Below are 21,531 nucleotides of genomic sequence, written 5' to 3'. Positions count from 1 at the left end.
AGGAGCTTATTGATGGATTCCTAAGAAAGACTTTTTTTTTTAAGATTTATGTTTTTTCTGTGCTAAAAAAAAATAATTATAATGACACGGAAATCCACAGAAGTTCCCGACACGGCATGCTCCATTAGTTACCATTAGTCAATAAATATATTCCACTATAGAAAGTCCTCTATACAAATAGGAGATGTGCGTATAAGTTTGATAAGGAATGTTTGGGGTGGCTAGCAATGGCAGACACTGCCCACTAGGATTCCCAGCATAGCCTTCTGTATGTTCAGCTATACCATATATCTGCATAAGGTGTTAATCACATTTTGGGGGAGAAGTGATGGTCATGGTGACTGGTTTGATTGTATCTTGTGAATGTGATTTTAAGTATTGTGTGTGTGGATATGATTCTCTAGTTGTTAATTCGTTTTATGCAACTATATTATATTGGTCTTACGTCAGACATTGAAATGGCTTCAGGAGACATTGTTCATATTTATTCTAATGGTTGCTACTGTTAGTATTTTTACTATGTTTGTGTTTTTTCCACATTTTCCTAAACTTTTACACAGTACTGTATTTATAAATAAACTTTACAATGAATTATGGCATATTCCTGTCCTCTGGTACAATTCCTGTCTTATGGTAAAATAAAAAAATAAACACTCGCACAGCTATGTTGAATCATAATGAAATAAAAAAAAAATATATATTATATATATATATGGTTTTGCTAAAGCCATGTTCCCATTATGAAGGCCCTGGTGACACATTGCACTCATTGATGGCTATCTAGAGTTATTTTTTCCATCAAACTTGAGACCTGTCCAGAACCTGATGGACTCCAGTGGATGCCATTGTAGTTGTCCTTTTCTCTCCTCCATGGCCGAGGGAATTTGTTTTTTGTGCGTTTTTTCCCTCATCTTCGAAAGTTATATATATATATATATATATATATATATATATATATATATATATATATATATATATATATATATATATATATATATATATATATATATATATATATAACTTTTGAAGATGAGGGAAAAAACGCACAAAAACAAATATAACTTTCGAAGATGAGGGAAAAAACGCACAAAAAACAAATTCCCTCGGCCATGGAGGAGAGAAAAGGACAACTACAATGGCATCCACTGGAGTCCATCAGGTTCTGGACAGGTCTCAAGTTTGATGGAAAAAATAACTCTAGATAGCCATCAATGAGTGCAATGTGTCACCAGGGCCTTCATAATGGGAACATGGCTTTATCAAAACCATTTTAACCCCTTAAGAAGCTTTGTGTTTTGAATGTGTGCTGCCCGTACAGACCTATCTCTCCACCTCTCTGTTTTTGCCCTCTGTGGTTTGTATTTCTGCTTGTGACCAGTAAGCAAGCTGCTGCAGGTATGGGGTCTGCCCTGGACTGACATCTGGTGACTATCATAGCAGCCCAAGCCTATCCTCACCATCAAAGGCTCTAGTGTAGACCAGGAAGCGGTCACTTAGTTACACCCCTCCAGGGTAAACCCAGCCAGTTAAGAGGGTCCATTATCCACCATTGTCAAAACTACCATGAAGTGGATGAATTTCCATTCCTATGGTTAGGCTTACTTGCAAAGCTACAGGAAAGGCAATTAGGCACATCAATGGCAAGACGTGTCCTTTCAATGTAATTATTGATCTCACCATTCCCAGGTAGTGGAAAAGGCATCTTTATCATGTAGTTAAGATAGTTGGAGTTAAGAGATGAATTAATGTAAAGTAAAGATGATCAATTCTGCATTTCCAAGATACATTTTGATTTTTAATCTAAAAACATATTTTTAATACATATAAACTAACAAATTAACAGAATTGGGATTTCTGATAAACCATCACATTGTTTGAACGAGATCATTTAAATGGAACAACGAAGAGAAATTATTGACTTTGTAAATAAATGTATATCTGATTTTGACAGTGCAAGGATTCATAAATAAACATCTAATGAATTAAAGAGATGACCCACAGTGTCAATTTAATTACGATAATTCCTGGTACATAAAACACTACTTACTGGTTCTCGACCATCCATGGCTTCCATCCATAGCCGTCTGTCCTCCTCGGAAAGAGCCTGCATTGTGATCGTAGTAGATCTATAAAAAGGACAGAAAAAAATTAAAAAGTTCACCATACAACACAGGAGGTGATACAAATCACACAAACAAGACTCCCTATAGCCACAAAAAGCAATGATGCTGTTGCCCACCTGTCAAGTAGATTGCCAAAATGCACAAAACATGTTTTGAAGGGAATGTCCTCAATTGCTACCCTAGTTAAAGGAAGCTAACAGTTGGGACTGTGGGAGTATGGATCCAGAGCCAGCACGGCACCGAAGGAAAAATCTTTGTCATCTAGCGGGAAATGTAAATTATATAGCACAGTTTTGACATTTTAACAAGGTTTAGGAATTTCAGACATCTGGCTTTACGGAATTACAATGCTGTATAATTTACAAATACATCAATTGGCCTTTTACAGATTTGCGGAACAGCTCCTGCGTTATAGCTGTAAAGGGATTAACATGAAGGGAAAACTCATAACATACATACACTGCTCAAAACAATAAAGGGAACACTTAAACAACAGAATATCTAATATATAATTGCCTAGAATACTACTTCCTGCAATTTGTGCCAACTTCCTGTCCGGAGCTAATGTCCGGAGCTAATGTCCGGAGATAAGTGACGTCAACAGTGTCCAGTGTCTGATTGGTTGCCGCCTGCTGCAAGCGACCAATCAGAAACGTGCCGTACTGTGACACACTCCGCCCGCCATTTTGGTGTGATTTTTGAATTTTTACCTCACAGCAAGTTTCTACTGCATGGAGGCGGGCCCAGTGACGTTGCTCTTCAAGCTCCTGCCGAATTTCGTCAAAAAAATGATAATACCATTTACCAAAACTATATATATTTTGTTGTGAAGTGGTTCAGTGACATTTTCACACCAATTTTGAACTTTTGTTTGGTGTTTTCTCCATATACTGCCTATTATTCACTGACTGTTATACTGAGAGACTGCCGTTTATTAACCTCTTCTTTGCCACATTGGGTATATTGCTCTATTATTTGCCACATAAGGACATTGTCCATTATTGCCCAGCAATTTCTTAAATAACAAGAATTGTCAAGAGCTGGTAAGTGCAGCCATTTTTTGTTCTTCCTTACTATTATTTATTAATTGTATTATTCTTATACATTTGAATAAATAAAGTATATATGGATTCTAGACTCCCGATTCTTTAGAATCGGGCTGCCATCTAGTAACTCATAAGTAAATAAAACTTCTGTGAAATCAAACTGTCCACTTAGGGTACCGTCACACAGTGGCATTTTGATCGCTACGACGGCACGATCCGTGACGCTCCAGCATCGTAACAATATCGCTCCAGCGTCGTAGACTGCTGTCACACTTTGCAATGTACGACGCTGGAGCGATAATTTCATGACGTATGTGCGATGTAGAAGCCGTTGGTTACTATGCGCACATCGTATACAATATCGTGCACACCTTTGTTACACCATGCGATCATGCCGCCACAGCGGGACATTAGACGACGAAAGAAAGTTTCAAACGATCTGCTACGACATACGATTCTCAGCGGGGTCCCTGATCGCAGGAGCGTGTCAGACACTACGAGATCGTAACTATATCGCTGGAACGTCACGAATCGTGCCGTCGTAGCGATCAAAATGCCACTGTGTGACGGTACCCTTAGGAAGCAACACTGTTTGACAATCAATTTCACATGCTGTTGTGCAAAAGGAATAGACAACAGATGGAAATTGGCAATTATCAAGACACCCTCAATAAAGGAGTGGTTCTGCAGGTGGGGTGCACAGACCACATCTCAGTACCAATATTTTCTGGCTGGTGTTTTGGTCACTTTTTAATGTTGGTTGTGGTTTCACACTCGTGGTAGCATGAGATGGACTCTACAACCCACACAAGTGGCTCAGGTAGTGTAGCTCATCCCAGATGGCACATAAATGCGAGCTGTGGCAAAAAGGTTTGCTGTGTCTGTCAGCGTAGTGTCAAGAGGCTGGAGGCGCTACCAGGACACAGGCCAGTACACCAGGAGACGAGGAGGGGGCCGTAGGAGGGCAAAAACCCAGCAGCAGGACAGCTACCTCAGCCTTTGTGCAAGGAGGAACAGTAGGAACACTGCGGATGCCCTGCAAAATGACCTCCAGCAGGCCACAAATATGCATGTGTCTGCACAAACGGTTAGAAACCGACTCCATGAGGATGGTCTGAGTGCCCGACGTCCACAGATGGGGGTTGTGCTCACAGCCCAACACCGTGCAGGATGCTTAGCATTTGCCACAGAACACCAGGATTGGTAAACCTCTGGGTGTTATTACAACTTATAATAACCAGTGGCGGGAGGTTCGAGAGATACTCACTAAATATTGGGGGATTTTACGTAGCGAACCCAAACTTAAATCACACATCTGCACACAGCCAACCTTGATAGCCAGAAGACCAAAAAACCTTAAGGACTCTCTGAGCCATAGCCACTTTAAACGCCCAACAACTCGGCTAAACAGAGGGACTAAACTCGTTGGGACATTTCCATGTGGCAGCTGCAACATTTGCCCATTTATCAACAATGATGTGACTCTCATTCCATCCCCTTCTTCATTTCAGGTGGTGACAAAAACCTACTTCAACTGTAAAACTCGGAATCTGATTTATGCTCTTAAGTGTCCAAAAACGTATGTTGGTCAGACGACTCAAGTACTGAAAAAGAGAATACAGCAGCACTTCTCAAGCATCACCACAGCAAAGAAAGACTTGGAAAGGGGGAAAACCTTGTCCTCGGTGGCCTCGCATTATTTATCTGTACACAACTCCCAACATAGGGGAACACGAATTATGGGCCTGGAGTTGGTCCAATCAGACATCAGAGGGGGAGACATCACGTTGGAATTGCTAAGACGCGAGTCCAAATGGATCTTCAATTTGAACTGTAAAGCTCTGTTTGGCCTTAATGAGGACCTTTTATTTACAGGGTTCTATAAGCAATCCTGAAAGACTCGTTGATGCCCACTATTGGTGCGTTGCTTTGTTGCCTCTTTATGTCTAGGAACGCTTTATATGTTTCTGGTTTTGTTATCATCATTCATCACTTTTATATTTTGAACTAGGTCTTCTGTTTAGCAATAACTTGCAGTAGCCTAGGTAGAATTTGGATCTCTATGTGAACAGCACTACTAGGACTCTAATTTAATATAAGCACCTTTCGTACTAGTATCACTCCTGCTGGTTCTATATGTGATGTCTTTGTCAACAACACCAGACCGTATGCCCTTGACCTGCATGTCCAAATATCTTTTGATAATTGGTGCTTCTGCAGTGATTTTGTCTTTTTGTAGTAGTGCCACATTCCATCTGTGGCCCACTTTGAGTTTACATGGAATATGTATATATATATAATATTATTCTGCCCTTGAAAGAGGCTTTAGGTTGCTTTATTAAACCAGCAATTTTACATGTAAATATTTATTTTTGTCATGCTTTCCAGCCATTTTAAGTCTACCATTACTGGTTTGTAATGACGTATTTGGTGTTGACATACAGTGAGCATAGGTTTCCACGTGCCCCGGGCAATTTTGCCTGGAGCGTGATGGGAGCCCACATTTGCACCCTGATTAAGACTTTTGGGGTTGGACAAAGTGTAACTGGGGAATCCCAGCAATCCCATATAGGGCCAATGCTGGCTGAGTTATAGCATGACTTGAGTGTCTATGATATGATATTGCACATAAGGTATGGAGTCTTTAAGTCTTGTAATAGTCCTGATTGGGGCACTGGAAGAGCATGCTTTATACTACGTGCTCCATTCTAACAAAGTTATGGTTCAACCCGATGTGGCAATGTATGGGGCACTGGCAATGCACATTTTTTACACCTGTTTGCCCCCCTGCACGATGACACGCGTGGGGTTGGATGTCTGGGTATGTCCTAAATACTACAGGTGTGGCATCTATGCATCTATGCAGCTACATAACTGCTGCCTAGGTGCAATGGAATGTGACAGGTGAAGCCCCTGCACGCAGCTATGATAACTTACTTTGAATGTGCCGAGGCTTATCTAATGAGATATCGTTATCCTATACGAGACTATATGTTGCCTCACTGGTATTTGTATATCTGTAGGCTTACGGTGGTTCTGGGCACTTGCAATCCAATGCTCATAAGAGCCTGTAGTGCACCAACATGGGGCACGAAGACGCACATCAGCTCAAGTGTCCATGCGCTCATGACAACTCTGCCTGAGACCTGATGATGTGGTATGGGGGGAATGTTGCTGGGCCCCTCTGGCATCTTGATCTAAATGTGGCATTTGCTATGTACATTTTTGTGCCACTTTTCTGCTCCCCTGCGCGGTGGCACGCATGGGGTTAAAGGTGTCTGTCGGCACCCTGTATACAAAGTATGGTGATACACTACAGGCACAGAATTCTTGCTGCTTGGGTGCAATAACATGTAATGGATGGAGCTCATGTATGCAGCGAGCTCAATTTACTCTGTGGGGATACAATCTTGTGTGGTATCACAGGCCACCTCATAGTTATGCGCACCACTGTCCTTTTGCTATGTTTTTGTGCATTTAGAACTGAAACATTCACAAGTATTTGCAATACTCCACCAGGGGGCGCAGGGATATACCAGCCCAAGCATCTGTGCTCCCATTGCAACTGTGTTGGAGATCCGATGATGTGGGGTGGGCGGGGTGTTGCCAGGCACCCTTGACAACCTGGTGTGACGAGACAATACACAGGAGATAAGCCTGTGTGCGCAGGTGCTGGCAGCTCTCCCTGGACGCTGGGGGAGGCACCTCCATGTTTCCTGACTACATGCTTCTCTGGTAAGCAGCACAGCTGCAGCTATTTCCTAAGTGATTAACTAGTATATTAGGACGCAGTACACTGACAGGAGTTACCCCTGACGAAGCCACTGAGTGTGGCGACACGCGTCGGGTCAGCGTACCCCCTGTCTCCACTCCCCAGGTGGTCCTGAGTGTGTCCAGCAGCCCTTGGCTCTATTTTACATGCCGTGATTGAGCTTTGGTCATCTAGCCCCAGAGGCTTTGGTAACTGTGTGCATGCCTCTTCAGCATGGGAGTCTCTGCAGCTTTGGCACATTGAGTCTCGTACTTACTCTGCTAATAGATTTATTAGTCTTTGAACCTGATTGTGCCCTCAGCTGGGCTGGTTATCTGCACCTCCATATGTATCTTTATTCATTTCTATGGCAATTGGGGTTCATGTCTAGATGACTTTTTTTTTTTTTTATATGTGTTTGCACCATGGATACTGCCTTCACTATAACATGGTGCATCTAGGCATTGTGGATCTCCTTACAAGTCATTATGACATATGCTGAATGTGGTAGCTATATGACTATTTGTGTACTTGCCATTTAGCTCTCTTTTTCAATATATTTTTTGTATGATAAAATAAGGTGCTGTTCACATAGACATCACACTCGGTAATAGTTAGGATTTTCTTTATATTTGTCATCTATTGATACTGGGGAGTTGGTTCATACAGGGGGATGGCTCTATTTTGGGCCTAAGTGTACCATGTATAGGTCACATGGATGACCAATGTTTTAAATGTTTTTAATGTGTGCTCTATGTGGTTTTCTGTGTCCGTTTATACACTTTTGAATAAAATTTGCCCTTTTTTTACTTGATCCGTGCCTCCGGTGATCCCCGATTTTTGGTCTATTTCTTTCTCTTCTTTTTTGAAATGGTTCATATTATATAGACCTGGTTGGATCCCTTGGAATCTGTGGTGCCCCCTCTCTTTCTTATCAGGATTGGTAAATTCGCCACTGGTGCCCTTTGCTCTTCACAGATGAAAGCAGGTTCACACTGAGCACGTGACCGACGTGAGAATCTGGAGACGCCGTGGAGAGCGATCTGATGCCTGCAACATCCTTCAGCATGATCAGTTTGGCAGTGGGTCAGTAATGGTGTGGGGTGGCATTTCTTTGGAGGGCCACACAGCCCTCCTTGTGCTCGCCAGAGGTAGCCTGACTGGCCGTGGGTACCGAGATGAGATCCTCAGACCCCTCGTGAGACCATATGCTGGTGCGGCTGGCCTAATGCAGGACAATGCCAGACCTCATGTGGCTGGAGTGTGTCAGCAGTTCCTGCAAGATGAAGGCATTGAAGCTATAGACTGACCCGCCTGTTCCTCAGACCTGAATCCGATTGAACACATCTGGGACATCATGTCTCACAACATCCACGAACGTCACGTTGCACCACAGACTGTCCAGGAGTTGGCGCATGCTTTAGTCCAGGTCTGGGAGGAGATCCCTCAGGAGACCATCCGCCGCCTCATCAGGAGCATGCTCAGGCATTGTAGGGAGGTCATACAGGCACGTGGAAGCAACACACACAACTGAACATCATTTCCTTGTCTTGAGGCATTTCCACTGTAGTTGGATCAGCCTGTAATTTGATTTTCCACTTTGATTTTGAATATCATTCCAAATCCAGACCTCCGTGGGATATTAGTTGTGATTTACATTGATCATTTTTGTGGTTTATTGTTCTCAACACATTACACTATGTAATGAATAAAGATTTGCAATTGAAATATTTCATTCAGTGATATTTAGGATGTGGGATTTTAGTGTTCCCTTTATTTTTGTGAGCAGTGTATATACATATAAATATACATATATATACATATATAAATATATATACATATATAAATATATAAATATATATACCGTATATACTCGAGTATAAGCCGACCCGAGTATAAGCCGACCCCCCTAATTTTGCCACAAAAAACTGGGAAAACTTATTGACTCGAGTATAAGCCTAGGGTGGAAATGCAGCATTTACCGGTGAATTTCAAAAATAAAAATAGATCATTATTTCCCCATAGCTGTGCCATATAGTGCTCTGCACCGTTCATATTTCCCCATAGGTGTGAACCATATAGTGCTCTGCACCGTTCATTGTGCCCCCTAGCTGTGCCATATACGGTGCTCTGCACCGTTCATTGTGCCCCATAGATGTGCCATATACGGTGCTCTGCACCGTTCACTGTGCCCCATAGCTGTGCCATATACGGTGCTCTGCACCGTTCACTGTGCCCCATAGGTGTGCTGTGCCATATACGGTGCTCTGCACCGTTCACTGTGCCCCATAGCTGTGCCATATACGGTGCTCTGCACCGTTCACTGTGCCCCATAGCTGTGCTGTGCCATATACGGTGCTCTGCACCGTTCACTGTGCCCCATACATAGCTGTGCTGTGCCATATACGGTGCTCTGCACCGTTCACTGTGCCCCATAGCTGTGCTGTGCCATATACGGTGCTCTGCACCGTTCACTGTGCCCCATAGCTGTGCTGTGCCATATACGGTGCTCTGCACCGTTCACTGTGCCCCATAGCTGTGCTGTGCCATATACGGTGCTCTGCACCGTTCACTGTGCCCCATAGCTGTGCTGTGCCATATACGGTGCTCTGCACCGTTCACTGTGCCCCATAGCTGTGCTGTGCCATATACGGTGCTCTGCACCGTTCACTGTACCCCATAGCTGTGCTGTGCGGTGCTCTGCACCGTTCACTGTGCCCCATAGATGTTCCACATAAATTTGTGCCGCCGCTGCCGCAATAAAGAAAAAAAAACACATACTTACCTCCCTTGATTGCAGCTCCCGGCGTCTCGTTCCGGCGCCTCCATCTTCCCGGCGTCTCTGCTCTGACTGATCAGGCAGAGGGCGCCGCGCACACTATATGCGTCATCGCGCCCTCTGCCTGAACAGTCAGAGAGCAGAGACGCCGGGAAGATGGAGGCGCCGGCCGGGAAGATGGATCGGCGCCCGGCGGCTGGAACGAGGACAGGTGAATATGCTATACTCACCTAGTCCTGGCGATCCTCGCGCTGTCCCCTCCTGTCTTCGGTGCCGCAGCTTCTTTCTCTATCAGCGGTCACCGGCACCGCTGATTAGAGAAATGAATAAGCGGCTCCGCCCCTATGGGAGGTGGAGCCGCTTATTCATTTCTCTAATGAGCGGTCCCACGTGACCGCTGAAGAGAGGAAGAAACTGCAGCGCCGAAGCCCGTGGGACGGCAGGGACAGCGCGAGGATCGCTGGGACTAGGTAAGTATACCTCAGCGCCCTCACCTGCCGACCCCACCGCTACCGTGACTCGAGTATAAGCCGAGGGGGCCACTTTCAGCCCAAAAATTTGGGCTGAAAATCTCGGCTTATACTCGAGTATATACGGTACATACTGTATATAAATATATATACACAAATATATATACACATATGTACAGTGGGGCAAAAAAGTATTTAGTCAGTCAGCAATAGTGCAAGTTCCACCACTTAAAAAGATGAGAGGCGTCTGTAATTTACATCATAGGTAGACCTCAACTATGGGAGACAAACTGAGAAAAAAAAATCCAGAAAATCACATTGTCTGTTTTTTTATCATTTTTTTTGCATATTATGGTGGAAAATAAGTATTTGGTCAGAAACAAACAATCAAGATTTCTGGCTCTCACAGACCTGTAACTTCTTCTTTAAGAGTCTCCTCTTTCCTCCACTCATTACCTGTAGTAATGGCACCTGTTTAAACTTGTTATCAGTATAAAAAGACACCTGTGCACACCCTCAAACAGTCTGACTCCAAACTCCACTATGGTGAAGACCAAAGAGCTGTCAAAGGACACCATAAACAAAATTGTAGCCCTGCACCAGGCTGGGAAGACTGAATCTGCAATAGCCAACCAGCTTGGAGTGAAGAAATCAACAGTGGGAGCAATAATTAGAAAATGGAAGACATACAAGACCACTGATAATCTCCCTCGATCTGGGGCTCCACGCAAAATCCCACCCCGTGGGGTCAGAATGATCACAAGAACAGTGAGCAAAAATCTCAGAACCACACGGGGGACCTAGTGAATGAACTGCAGAGAGCTGGGACCAATGTAACAAGGCCTACCATAAGTAACACACTACGCCACCATGGACTCAGATCCTGCAGTGCCAGACGTGTCCCACTGCTTAAGCCAGTACATGTCCGGGCCCGTCTGAAGTTTGCTAGAGAGCATTTGGATGATCCAGAGGAGTTTTGGGAGAATGTCCTATGGTCTGATGAAACCAAACTGGAACTGTTTGGTAGAAACACAACTTGTCGTGTTTGGAGGAAAAAGAATACTGAGTTGCATCCATCAAACACCATACCTACTGTAAAGCATGGTGGTGGAAACATCATGCTTTGGGGCTGTTTCTCTGCAAAGGGGCCAGGACGACTGATCCGGGTACATGAAAGAATGAATGGGGCCATGTATCGTGAGATTTTGAGTGCAAACCTCCTTCCATCAGCAAGGGCATTGAAGATGAAAAGTGGCTGGGTCTTTCAACATGACAATGATCTAAAGCACACCGCCAGGGCAACGCAGGAGTGGCTTCGTAAGAAGCATTTCAAGGTCCTGGAGTGGCCTAGCCAGTCTCCAGATCTCAACCCTATAGAAAACCTTTGGAGGGAGTTGAAAGTCCGTGTTGCCAAGCGAAAAGCCAAAAACATCACTGCTCTAGAGGAGATCTGCATGGAGGAATGGGCCAACATACAAACAACAGTGTGTGGCAACCTTGTGAAGACTTACAGAAAACGTTTGACCTCTGTCATTGCCAACAAAAGATATATTACAAAGTATTGAGATGAAATTTTGTTTCTGACCAAATATTTATTTTCCACCATAATATGCAAATAAAATGTAAAAAAAAAAGACAATGTGATTTTCTGGATTTTTTTTTCTCAGTTTGTCTCCCATAGTTGAGGTCTACCTATGATGTAAATTACAGACGCCTCTCATCTTTTTAAGTGGTGGAACTTGCACTATTGCTGACTGACTAAATACTTTTTTGCCCCACTGTATATATATATATATATATATATATATATATATATATATATATTATATATTTATATATTATATACACATACATACATACACACATTTGTTCCAGCTTAAAGGGAACCTGTCACCCCGTTTTTTCAGTATGAGATAAAAATACTGTTAAATAGGGCCTGAGCTGTGCGTTACAATAGTGTATTTTGTGTACCCTGATTCCCCACCTATGCTGCCGAAATACCTTACCAAAGTCGCCGTTTTCGCCTGTCAATCAGGCTGGTCTGGTCAGATGGGCGTGGTACATCGCTGTTTCTTCCCCCAGATCTTGCATATCTTTCCGTTGGTGGCGTAGTGGTTTGCGCATGCCCAACTGCTGACTCCACTGCGCAGGTGAAAAAAAAAAAATGCGCGATCGGCGGTATTTCCCTGGTGATCGGTGGGGCCAGTCATCTTCCTGAGGCCGCACGTGCGCAGATGGAGTCCTCTGCTGCCCGGGGCTTCAGGAAAATGGCTGCGGGATGCCGCGCGTGCGCAGATGGAGATCGCGGCGGCCATGGAAATAGCGATCACCAGGGAAATAGCGCCGATCGCGCGTTTTTTCTTCACTTGCGCAGTGGATTCAGTAGTTGGGCATGCGCAAACCACTACGCCACCAACGGAAAGATATGCAAGATCTGGGGGAAGAAACAGCGATGTCACCACGCCCATCTGACCAGACCAGCCTGATTGACAGGCGAAAAATACCGGATTACGTACCGGTAATGCTCTTTTATAGAGCCCACGACAGCACCCACGAGAGAGGGGATCCGCCCCTAGGAACAGGAAACCTACAGAGAGATAAAAGGGGCGGCCCCCCTCGCTCCTCAGTTGTTTTACAGAGAATAGGAGGAACCGCCGCCAGGTTTTAGTTAACAGGTTCAGGTATATATACATATATACATATTTACAACCTTATACTACATCTTTCTAATATTTACACCTCACCAAAAAAGCACCACGTGCAACTATACAAGAAAAGGGAGGGATGTGAATGGGTGCTGTCGTGGGCTCTATAAAAGAGCATTACCGGTACGTAATCCGGTATTTTCTATTCGCCACGACAGCACCCACGAGAGATTTTCAGAGACTATAGATTGGGTGGGTTAACTGAGTCAAGAACCGAAACCCCAAAGGTTAGATCAGAAGCAGCAGATAGGTCTAATCTATAGTGCCTATAAAAGGTGCCCGGTGAAGCCCAAGTTGCGGCCTTACATATGAGCTCTATTGGCACGTTCGCTCTTTCTGCCCAGGAAGTTGATACGGCCCTTGTAGAATGAGCCCGCACATGCATTGGAGGATCTCTTCCTTTGGTCCTGTAGGCCAAGACTATAGCTTCTCTGATCCAACGAGACAACGTCCCCTTCGTGACTCTGGATCCTTTGGTTTTACCCTGAAAAGACACAAACAGGGCCCTACTCTTCCTCCAGTCCCTAGTTCTTTCTAAATAGGCTAAAATAGTCCTCTTAACATCTAGGGTATGAAGTCTTATTTCCTCTGGAGATGAGTGGTCTTTATAAAAGGTAGGTAATAGGATCTCCTGGGATCTATGAAAACTAGTGGCCACCTTAGGTAGGCAACATGGATCTGTTTTCAAAACTATTCTATCAGGTGTTATAGATAGGTATGGAGGATCGATTGACAATGCCTGCAGATCACTCACTCTTCTAGCTGATACCAATGCTACTAACAATATCGCTTTTAACGAGATGTTCTTTAATGAGGCTGCATGAATAGGCTCAAACGGGCTTTGTGTCAATGCATCCAGGACCAAAGATAGATCCCACTGGGGCACCTGTGGTATACTTATTGGTTTCGACCGTTCACATGCAGATATAAAACGGGATATCCATCTATCACCTGCGATATCATAACTGAAGAGGGCTCCTAACGCTGAGACCTGAACTTTCAAAGTATTAACTGAAAGTCCCAATTCTAGTCCTTTTTGCAAAAACTCCAGTATTGAAAATATAGGCACCTCTGAAGAAATTTGTGTAGTGTGAAACTGAAGAAATTTTTTCCAGACTCTAACATAAATTTTGGTGGTAGAAGGCTTTCTACTCTTCATAAGGGTATCTATCAATCCACTAGAAAACCCTCTCCTGCTTAGTAATTGCCTTTCAAATTCCAGGCAGTTAAGTTCATGCCCTTCACTTGAGGATGGAAAAACGGACCTTGAGACAGCATGTTGTCGGCCAGAGGCAGAATCCACGGATCTGTCACTGACATGGCTCTGAGCCATGAAAACCATGGCCTCTTGGGCCAAAAGGGGGCTATTAGCAGAATTCTTGCCCCTTCCTCTCTTATCTTCCTTATCACCATGGGCAATAGATTCCATGGGGGAAATGCGTATGCTAGGTCGAATGTCCATGGTACCTGAAGGGAATCTAATATGTCTGGATTGTCCAGCCTGCACAGGGAGGCAAACATCCTGACCTGTCGATTGGATCTTGTTGAGAACAAGTCTATTTGAGGCATGCCCCATCGAGTTGTTATCATTTTGAAAATCTTCCTGTTGAGCATCCATTCCCCTTGATGAAGAGTATGACGACTGAGAAAATCGGCCTGAAAGTTGTCTACCCCTCTTATCTGTACCACTGACAAGGACAACAGATGACCTTCGGCTAGCCTTATGATGTCTGACGCCACCTCCATAAGAGCGACTGACCGTGTACCTCCTTGCCGGTTTAGATAGGCCACCGCAGAGGTGTTGTCGGAAAGGACCCTTGTGTGCGAGCCTCGCAGCTGAGGAAGAAAGTGGAGCAGGGAATAATATACAGCTCTCAACTCTTTAACGTTAGAAGAATCACTATACTCTGATCTGGACCAGAGTCCCTGGACCATCTGATCTCGAAAATGTGCTCCCCAACCTTCAGGACTAGCATCTGTGGTAACTATATTTGAAGGAGTGATTACCCACAGGACTCCTTTTGACAGATTTCCCCAATCTAACCACCATGTCAGGGAGTGTACCACTTCTGTTGGAAGAAAAACTATCTGATCTAAACGACCCTGATTCTCAATATTCTCCTGTAATATAAATCTTTGCAGCTGCCTGGTATGAAACTGTGCCCACTCAACTGCAGGAATACAAGAAGTTAAAGACCCCAGCAACGACATGGCGCTTCTCAAAGTCATACTACGCCTCTTGATTGCTAAGTTCACTTTATCAATTATGGAGGTCTTTTTACTATCTGGCAGGCAACATACTTGATCAACCGAATCTAAAAGGAGGCCAAGGAACTTCTGACATGTAACATGTCTCGATTTCTCCCAATTAATAATCCAACCAAGAGATTGTAATGAAACGGCTACCTCTTCCAATCTCTGTTCACACTGTAGGGAGTCTCTACCCACTATTAGAAGATCATCTAAATACGGGATGATTAGTGTGTCCTTTAACCTCAGAAAAGACATTACCTCTAACAATAATTTAGTGAAGACCCTCGGAGCCAAAGATAGGCCAAAGGGCATTGCCCTGTATTGCAGATGACAAACCTGACCATCTAATACAACTGCTACCCTGAGAAACTGCTGGTGTAACTGGTGTATAGGCAGATGATAGTAAGCATCCTTAAGATCCAGCACCACCATGTAACAGTTGGGAAATAGATTTTTAATGGCTGATCGAATGGACTCCATTTTAAAGGCTTTAGGTTTTATGAAGGTGCTTAAAGGGAACCTGTCACCCCGTTTTTTGAGATTGAGATATAAATACTGTTAAATAGGGCCTGTGCTGTGCGTTACTATGGTGTATGTAGTGTACCCTGATTCCCCATGTATGCCGAGAAATACATTACCAAAGTCGGCGTTTTCGCCTGTCAATCAGGCTGGTCTGGTCAGGTGGGCGTGTTCACAGCGTTCTTTTCTTCCCCAGGTTTCCGTTGGTGGCGTAGTGGTGTGCGCATGTCCAAGGTCCGGATTCCCTGTGCCCACGTGAAGACACAGCGCGCGATCTGCGCTGTCATTCCTTTCATCGGTGCGGGCGGCCATCTTCCTGGGGCCGCGCGTGCGCAGATGTAGTGCTCTGCTGCACGGGGCTTCAGGAAAATGGCCGCGGGATGCCGCGCGTGCGCACAAGAGATCGCGGCGGCCATTTTCCCAAAGCCGAGATGCAAACTTGGCTTTGGGAAAATGGCCGCCGCGATCTCTTCTGCGCACGCGCGGGAGGGATGTGAATGGGTGCTGTCGTGGGCTCTATAAAAGAGCATTACCGGTACGTAATCCGGTATTTTCTATTCGCCACGACAGCACCCACGAGAGATTTTCAGAGACTATAGATTGGGTGGGTTAACTGAGTCAAGAACCGAAACCCCAAAGGTTAGATCAGAAGCAGCAGATAGGTCTAATCTATAGTGCCTATAAAAGGTGCCCGGTGAAGCCCAAGTTGCGGCCTTACATATGAGCTCTATTGGCACGTTCGCTCTTTCTGCCCAGGAAGTTGATACGGCCCTTGTAGAATGAGCCCCCACATGCATTGGAGGATCTCTTCCTTTGGTCCTGTAGGCCAAGACTATAGCTTCTCTGATCCAACGAGACAACGTCCCCTTCGTGACTCTGGATCCTTTGGTTTTACCCTGAAAAGACACAAACAGGGCCCTACTCTTCCTCCAGTCCCTAGTTCTTTCTAAATAGGCTAAAATAGTCCTCTTAACATCTAGGGTATGAAGTCTTATTTCCTCTGGAGATGAGTGGTCTTTATAAAAGGTAGGTAATAGGATCTCCTGGGATCTATGAAAACTAGTGGCCACCTTAGGTAGGCAACATGGATCTGTTTTCAAAACTATTCTATCAGGTGTTATAGATAGGTATGGAGGATCGATTGACAATGCCTGCAGATCACTCACTCTTCTAGCTGATACCAATGCTACTAACAATATCGCTTTTAACGAGATGTTCTTTAATGAGGCTGCATGAATAGGCTCAAACGGGCTTTGTGTCAATGCATCCAGGACCAAAGATAGATCCCACTGGGGCACCTGTGGTATACTTATTGGTTTCGACCGTTCACATGCAGATATAAAACGGGATATCCATCTATCACCTGCGATATCATAACTGAAGAGGGCTCCTAACGCTGAGACCTGAACTTTCAAAGTATTAACTGAAAGTCCCAATTCTAGTCCTTTTTGCAAAAACTCCAGTATTGAAAATATAGGCACCTCTGAAGAAATTTGTGTAGTGTGAAACTGAAGAAATTTTTTCCAGACTCTAACATAAATTTTGGTGGTAGAAGGCTTTCTACTCTTCATAAGGGTATCTATCAATCCACTAGAAAACCCTCTCCTGCTTAGTAATTGCCTTTCAAATTCCAGGCAGTTAAGTTCATGCCCTTCACTTGAGGATGGAAAAACGGACCTTGAGACAGCATGTTGTCGGCCAGAGGCAGAATCCACGGATCTGTCACTGACATGGCTCTGAGCCATGAAAACCATGGCCTCTTGGGCCAAAAGGCGGCCATTTTCCCAAAGCCGAGATGCAAACTTGGCTTTGGGAAAATGGCCGCCGCGATCTCTTCTGCGCACGCGCGGCATCCCGCGGCCATTTTCCTGAAGCCCCGTGCAGCAGAGCACTACATCTGCGCACGCGCGGCCCCAGGAAGATGGCCGCCCGCACCGATGAAAGGAATGACAGCGCAGATCGCGCGCTGTGTCTTCACGTGGGCACAGGGAATCCGGACCTTGGACATGCGCACACCACTACGCCACCAACGGAAACCTGGGGAAGAAAAGAACGCTGTGAACACGCCCACCTGACCAGACCAGCCTGATTGACAGGCGAAAACGCCGACTTTGGTAATGTATTTCTCGGCATACATGGGGAATCAGGGTACACTACATACACTATAGTAACGCACAGCGCAGGCCCTATTTAACAGTATTTATATCTCAATCTCAAAAAACGGGGTGACAGGTTCCCTTTGACTTCCTTAAATTAAATATAGTCCTAAAGGACCCATCAGGCTTAGTTATTAGAAATAAGGGAGAATAAAAACCCTTTCCTATTTCAGATGGTGGAACTTTTATTAATACTTGTTTGGACAAAAGAGACTTGATTTCAGTTTCCAGTGCTTCTTGCTGCAGCCTGGATTTTAGGGATGTAAGAAGAAAAGAATCCGGAGGTGTCCGGATGAGGTCTAAAGTGAGACCTGACGAAATTAAATTTAAGGCCCATGTATTGGCCGTTATCTCTCTCCACTGTTCCACAAATTGTAGTAGTCTACCGCCCACTGGTGGAATAGGGTTCACGGAACTTATCCGCTGGTCTGAATGGGCGCTTATTGAACAGATTGCCCTTCTGCCTGAACTCCCTGTTACTCCAGCGGTCTTTAAAGCCTCCTTTCCTTCCAAATGGTGGCTTCCTGAACGCTCTTCTGTAGGAAGAAATGAAGGGATTAGGAAACCCTTTTTTCCTTTCGCCCGCCTTAGTGAGCATGTCATCCAGGACAGATCCAAAGAGGTACTCACCCTGGCAGGGTATGGCACACAATTTAGCCCTGGACTGGGCGTCTCCCTTCCAATTCTTTAGCCATAATGCTCGACGAGCCGTATTTGAGAGATTTGCTGATCTAGCCGCCAGGCGGAGAGAGTCTATTGAGGCATCAGATATAAATGCCGCAGCCCCCTTAATCAATGGAATGGAGGCCCGTAACTTCTCTCTGGAGACGCCACTCCTGATATTCTGATCCAGTTGTTCCAGCCAGACCAACATGGATCTACTAGTACATGTAGCTGAAATTGCTGGCTTAAAGGCAGTAACACAGGCTTCCCATGACTTCTTTAGCAGCGCATCAGATTTTCTGTCCATTGGGTCAGACAAAGAACCCGCATCCTTTACTGGCAAAGAAGAGCGGCGAGAGGTAGATGCTACAGCTGCATCAACTTTCGGCACTTTAGCCCAGGTGGCCAAGTCCTCGTCATCAAAGGGGTAGCGTCTCTTATAGGACACTGGCACAAACCCCTTCTGACCTTTACTCCATTCCTTCTTGACCAGGTCCTTTATAGCCTGGTTTACCGGAAATACATGGCCCTTCCTTTGAGAAAGACCCGCGAACATCACCTCCTGCTGGGTCTGGGGTTCTTTAGATTCTGAAACCCCCATAGTACTCCTTACTGACTTAACCAGATTATTTATGCCATCCGTAGGAAAGCAGACATAGTCTTCCTCATCTGATGAACCCGATAACAGAGACATCTGACTCAACCTCCCCGCTTTCTGCTGACGTGTCGGCTTTAGGCGAGGATGCTCTGCTAACTCTCCTTTCAATATTTATGGATGGACTGCTTCCTTTTAAACTCTGAAGCTCCTCCCGAATCATAAGACGTATTTCGTTCATCTTAACGGACTCTTCCTGCCGCAGTGTGTTCTCTATACAAGCCTGACATAGCTTTTTACTGTAAGAGTAAGGTAAGGGCTCAGTACATATTGCACATTGTTTGTGCTTGGTCTTCCCAGTCCTCTTCGCCTATTAAGACATAAGGAGGGGAACCGCATAAGCTTCCATCGAGCTATACAAAAACACTCACCCTGAAGTATACTTGTATACCGGGTCTCGGCTCCTTTGCTCGGCCTAGGGTGTGCTATGGGACGATCTCCTTCCTGACTTGTCAGTGGAGTCGCCTTTAGATAATCCACTGCCTCTTTTTCTAACAGTGACACTGGGTGCAACCACCTCCTCCACAGGGCGCTCACAGACCTCCTCATGGGACGACATGCTGACGCACCCTCTGCACAGCTGCGCTGTAATTTATGGCACCGGAGAGCACACACACACACACCTTCCCCCTTTTTTTTTTTACCTACTTCATTAGGCTTTAGTCTTTGCGTCCACCGCAGCTGCATTCAATGGCGTCCACACAGGAAACGCCAGTCTGACCCCGCGCCCCCGGAAGTTCAAAGAACTACTTCCGGGACGCCGACCATACCGCACATGTGCGACAACTTTCTCCATGTGGCCGAATCCACCGCCATGGAGGAGGAAGGTGCTCCGTTGCTATCCGCACACCGGAGACAATGCTGATGCCCACAAGATATTATCGAGGGGCAAGCCCACAATGCAGGTACTCACCGGCCGTGCCGTTCTGCCATCCGCGGTGGAGCGCTACAACCTTCTCCCAGCAGGGAGACTGTTGCCTCTGAACATCCATTCTGATGCGATCAGAAGAGGGGAGCCAGCAGGAACCTTCCCCCGTCTCTGACACTCGCTCTGAAGCCCCTGCCGGTCAGCAGAGACGTACAGGCGGCAATCCAGACGAGCTTTCCTCTTCCATAACTTCCAGAGATTCTCTCTGAGGGTTTCCCATCTAGGAACAGGAAACCAACTGAGGAGCGAGGGGGGGCCGCCCCTTTTATCTCTCTGTAGGTTTCCTGTTCCTAGGGGCGGATCCCCTCTCTCGTGGGTGCTGTCGTGGCGAATAGAAAACGGCGACTTTGGTAAGGTATTTCGGCAGCATAGGTGGGGAATCAGGGTACACAAAATACACTATTGTAACGCACAGCTCAGGCCCTATTTAACAGTATTTTTATCTCATACTAAAAAAACGGGGTGACAGGTTCCCTTTAATTACCCTCTTTTTAGTGTGCGGCTAGACTGTCTTCCATAAGGTTGGCACTAGTAAATACTAGTTTTTTGCTGCTGTGCAAAAAATCTGCTGCTTTTAACGATCCAAACAAAGTGGATGTGGTTTCCTGGAAACTCATGTCAACTGTGTGTCGCTGTTTAGCAGTGTGTTTATCGGTGTATTTTCACCTGTAGGTTTTCTATTGTGAGCCTGAGAAAAACTCATGTAAAAACAACACCGTTGCATTTTTAGGTGCAGAATCAATGCTTTCCTCTAAACACACAAAAAAAAGTTTTAGAACCTGTCAGATCTTTGCTGATGGTTCTGATTGTTCTCTGTCCTCACCCCCCTTCTCTTATTATTAATGGGAGGCTAGTACACAACAGAAGAGAGCAGTAGCAGACAGACAGGAGAGGGTCCCTATGCAAGAACATTACATTGGCTCTTTGCAGCTCAAGAGCTCATCATACTGCACATTTCCACAAGCTTTGGAGGTGGATGTGGGTCCCCGTGTAGCTGCACAAGTTGCACCAATGGTATGTCCATGACTGGATCAAAGTACTGGAAAGGGGAAAACAATGTATGTTCTCAGGGAGGACATCGAAAACTGTAGATAAGGAGGAAACGCATAAAGGGGAAAACAGTCCATAGAAGCTGTGCTGATACAGGAGTCATTTGAGACAGCAGCATCCTGGATACACAGACCCCAGATTCAGCCTGTATTACTAGGGGGAGCACACCCACTAGAGTAAAACCTGAAGCTTGGTTCATGCTGCAAACTGTATAACAGAGAGTCTGGATTTGCCTCAGCTGCATCAGTAGCATTTATTAGGCCGGGGTCACACTAGACCGTAATACGGACGAGTGCAATGCGATAAAAAAAAAATCGCATAGCACTCGTCCCAATGTTAATCAATGGGGGCAGCTCCCATCATCCGATATTTTCTCGGCCGTATTCAGGATCCGAGTGAAATCGCAGCATGCTGCGATTGTCAGCGTTTCTCG

The 21,531-nt window shown here is 45.2% G+C and overlaps 1 protein-coding gene across 2 annotated transcripts in view; it reads right to left on the bottom strand.

The window, feature by feature from the left end:
- ARHGAP26 (Rho GTPase activating protein 26) overlaps positions 1–21,531 on the bottom strand; it is a 590,718-nt gene that overhangs the window by 404,574 nt on the left and 164,613 nt on the right. For both annotated transcript variants that reach the window (XM_069764052.1, XM_069764053.1), the window contains exon 11: positions 2,048–2,126. In XM_069764052.1, the coding sequence (XP_069620153.1) occupies positions 2,048–2,126 (79 nt within the window). The remainder of the gene's footprint in view (positions 1–2,047; positions 2,127–21,531) is intronic.

The sequence above is a fragment of the Ranitomeya imitator genome, chromosome 4 (assembly GCF_032444005.1).
Source record: "Ranitomeya imitator isolate aRanImi1 chromosome 4, aRanImi1.pri, whole genome shotgun sequence".
Taxonomy (NCBI): Eukaryota; Metazoa; Chordata; class Amphibia; order Anura; family Dendrobatidae; genus Ranitomeya; species Ranitomeya imitator.
Note: the sequence above shows the minus strand (reverse complement) of the source record. Positions and strands in the feature narration are given on the sequence as shown.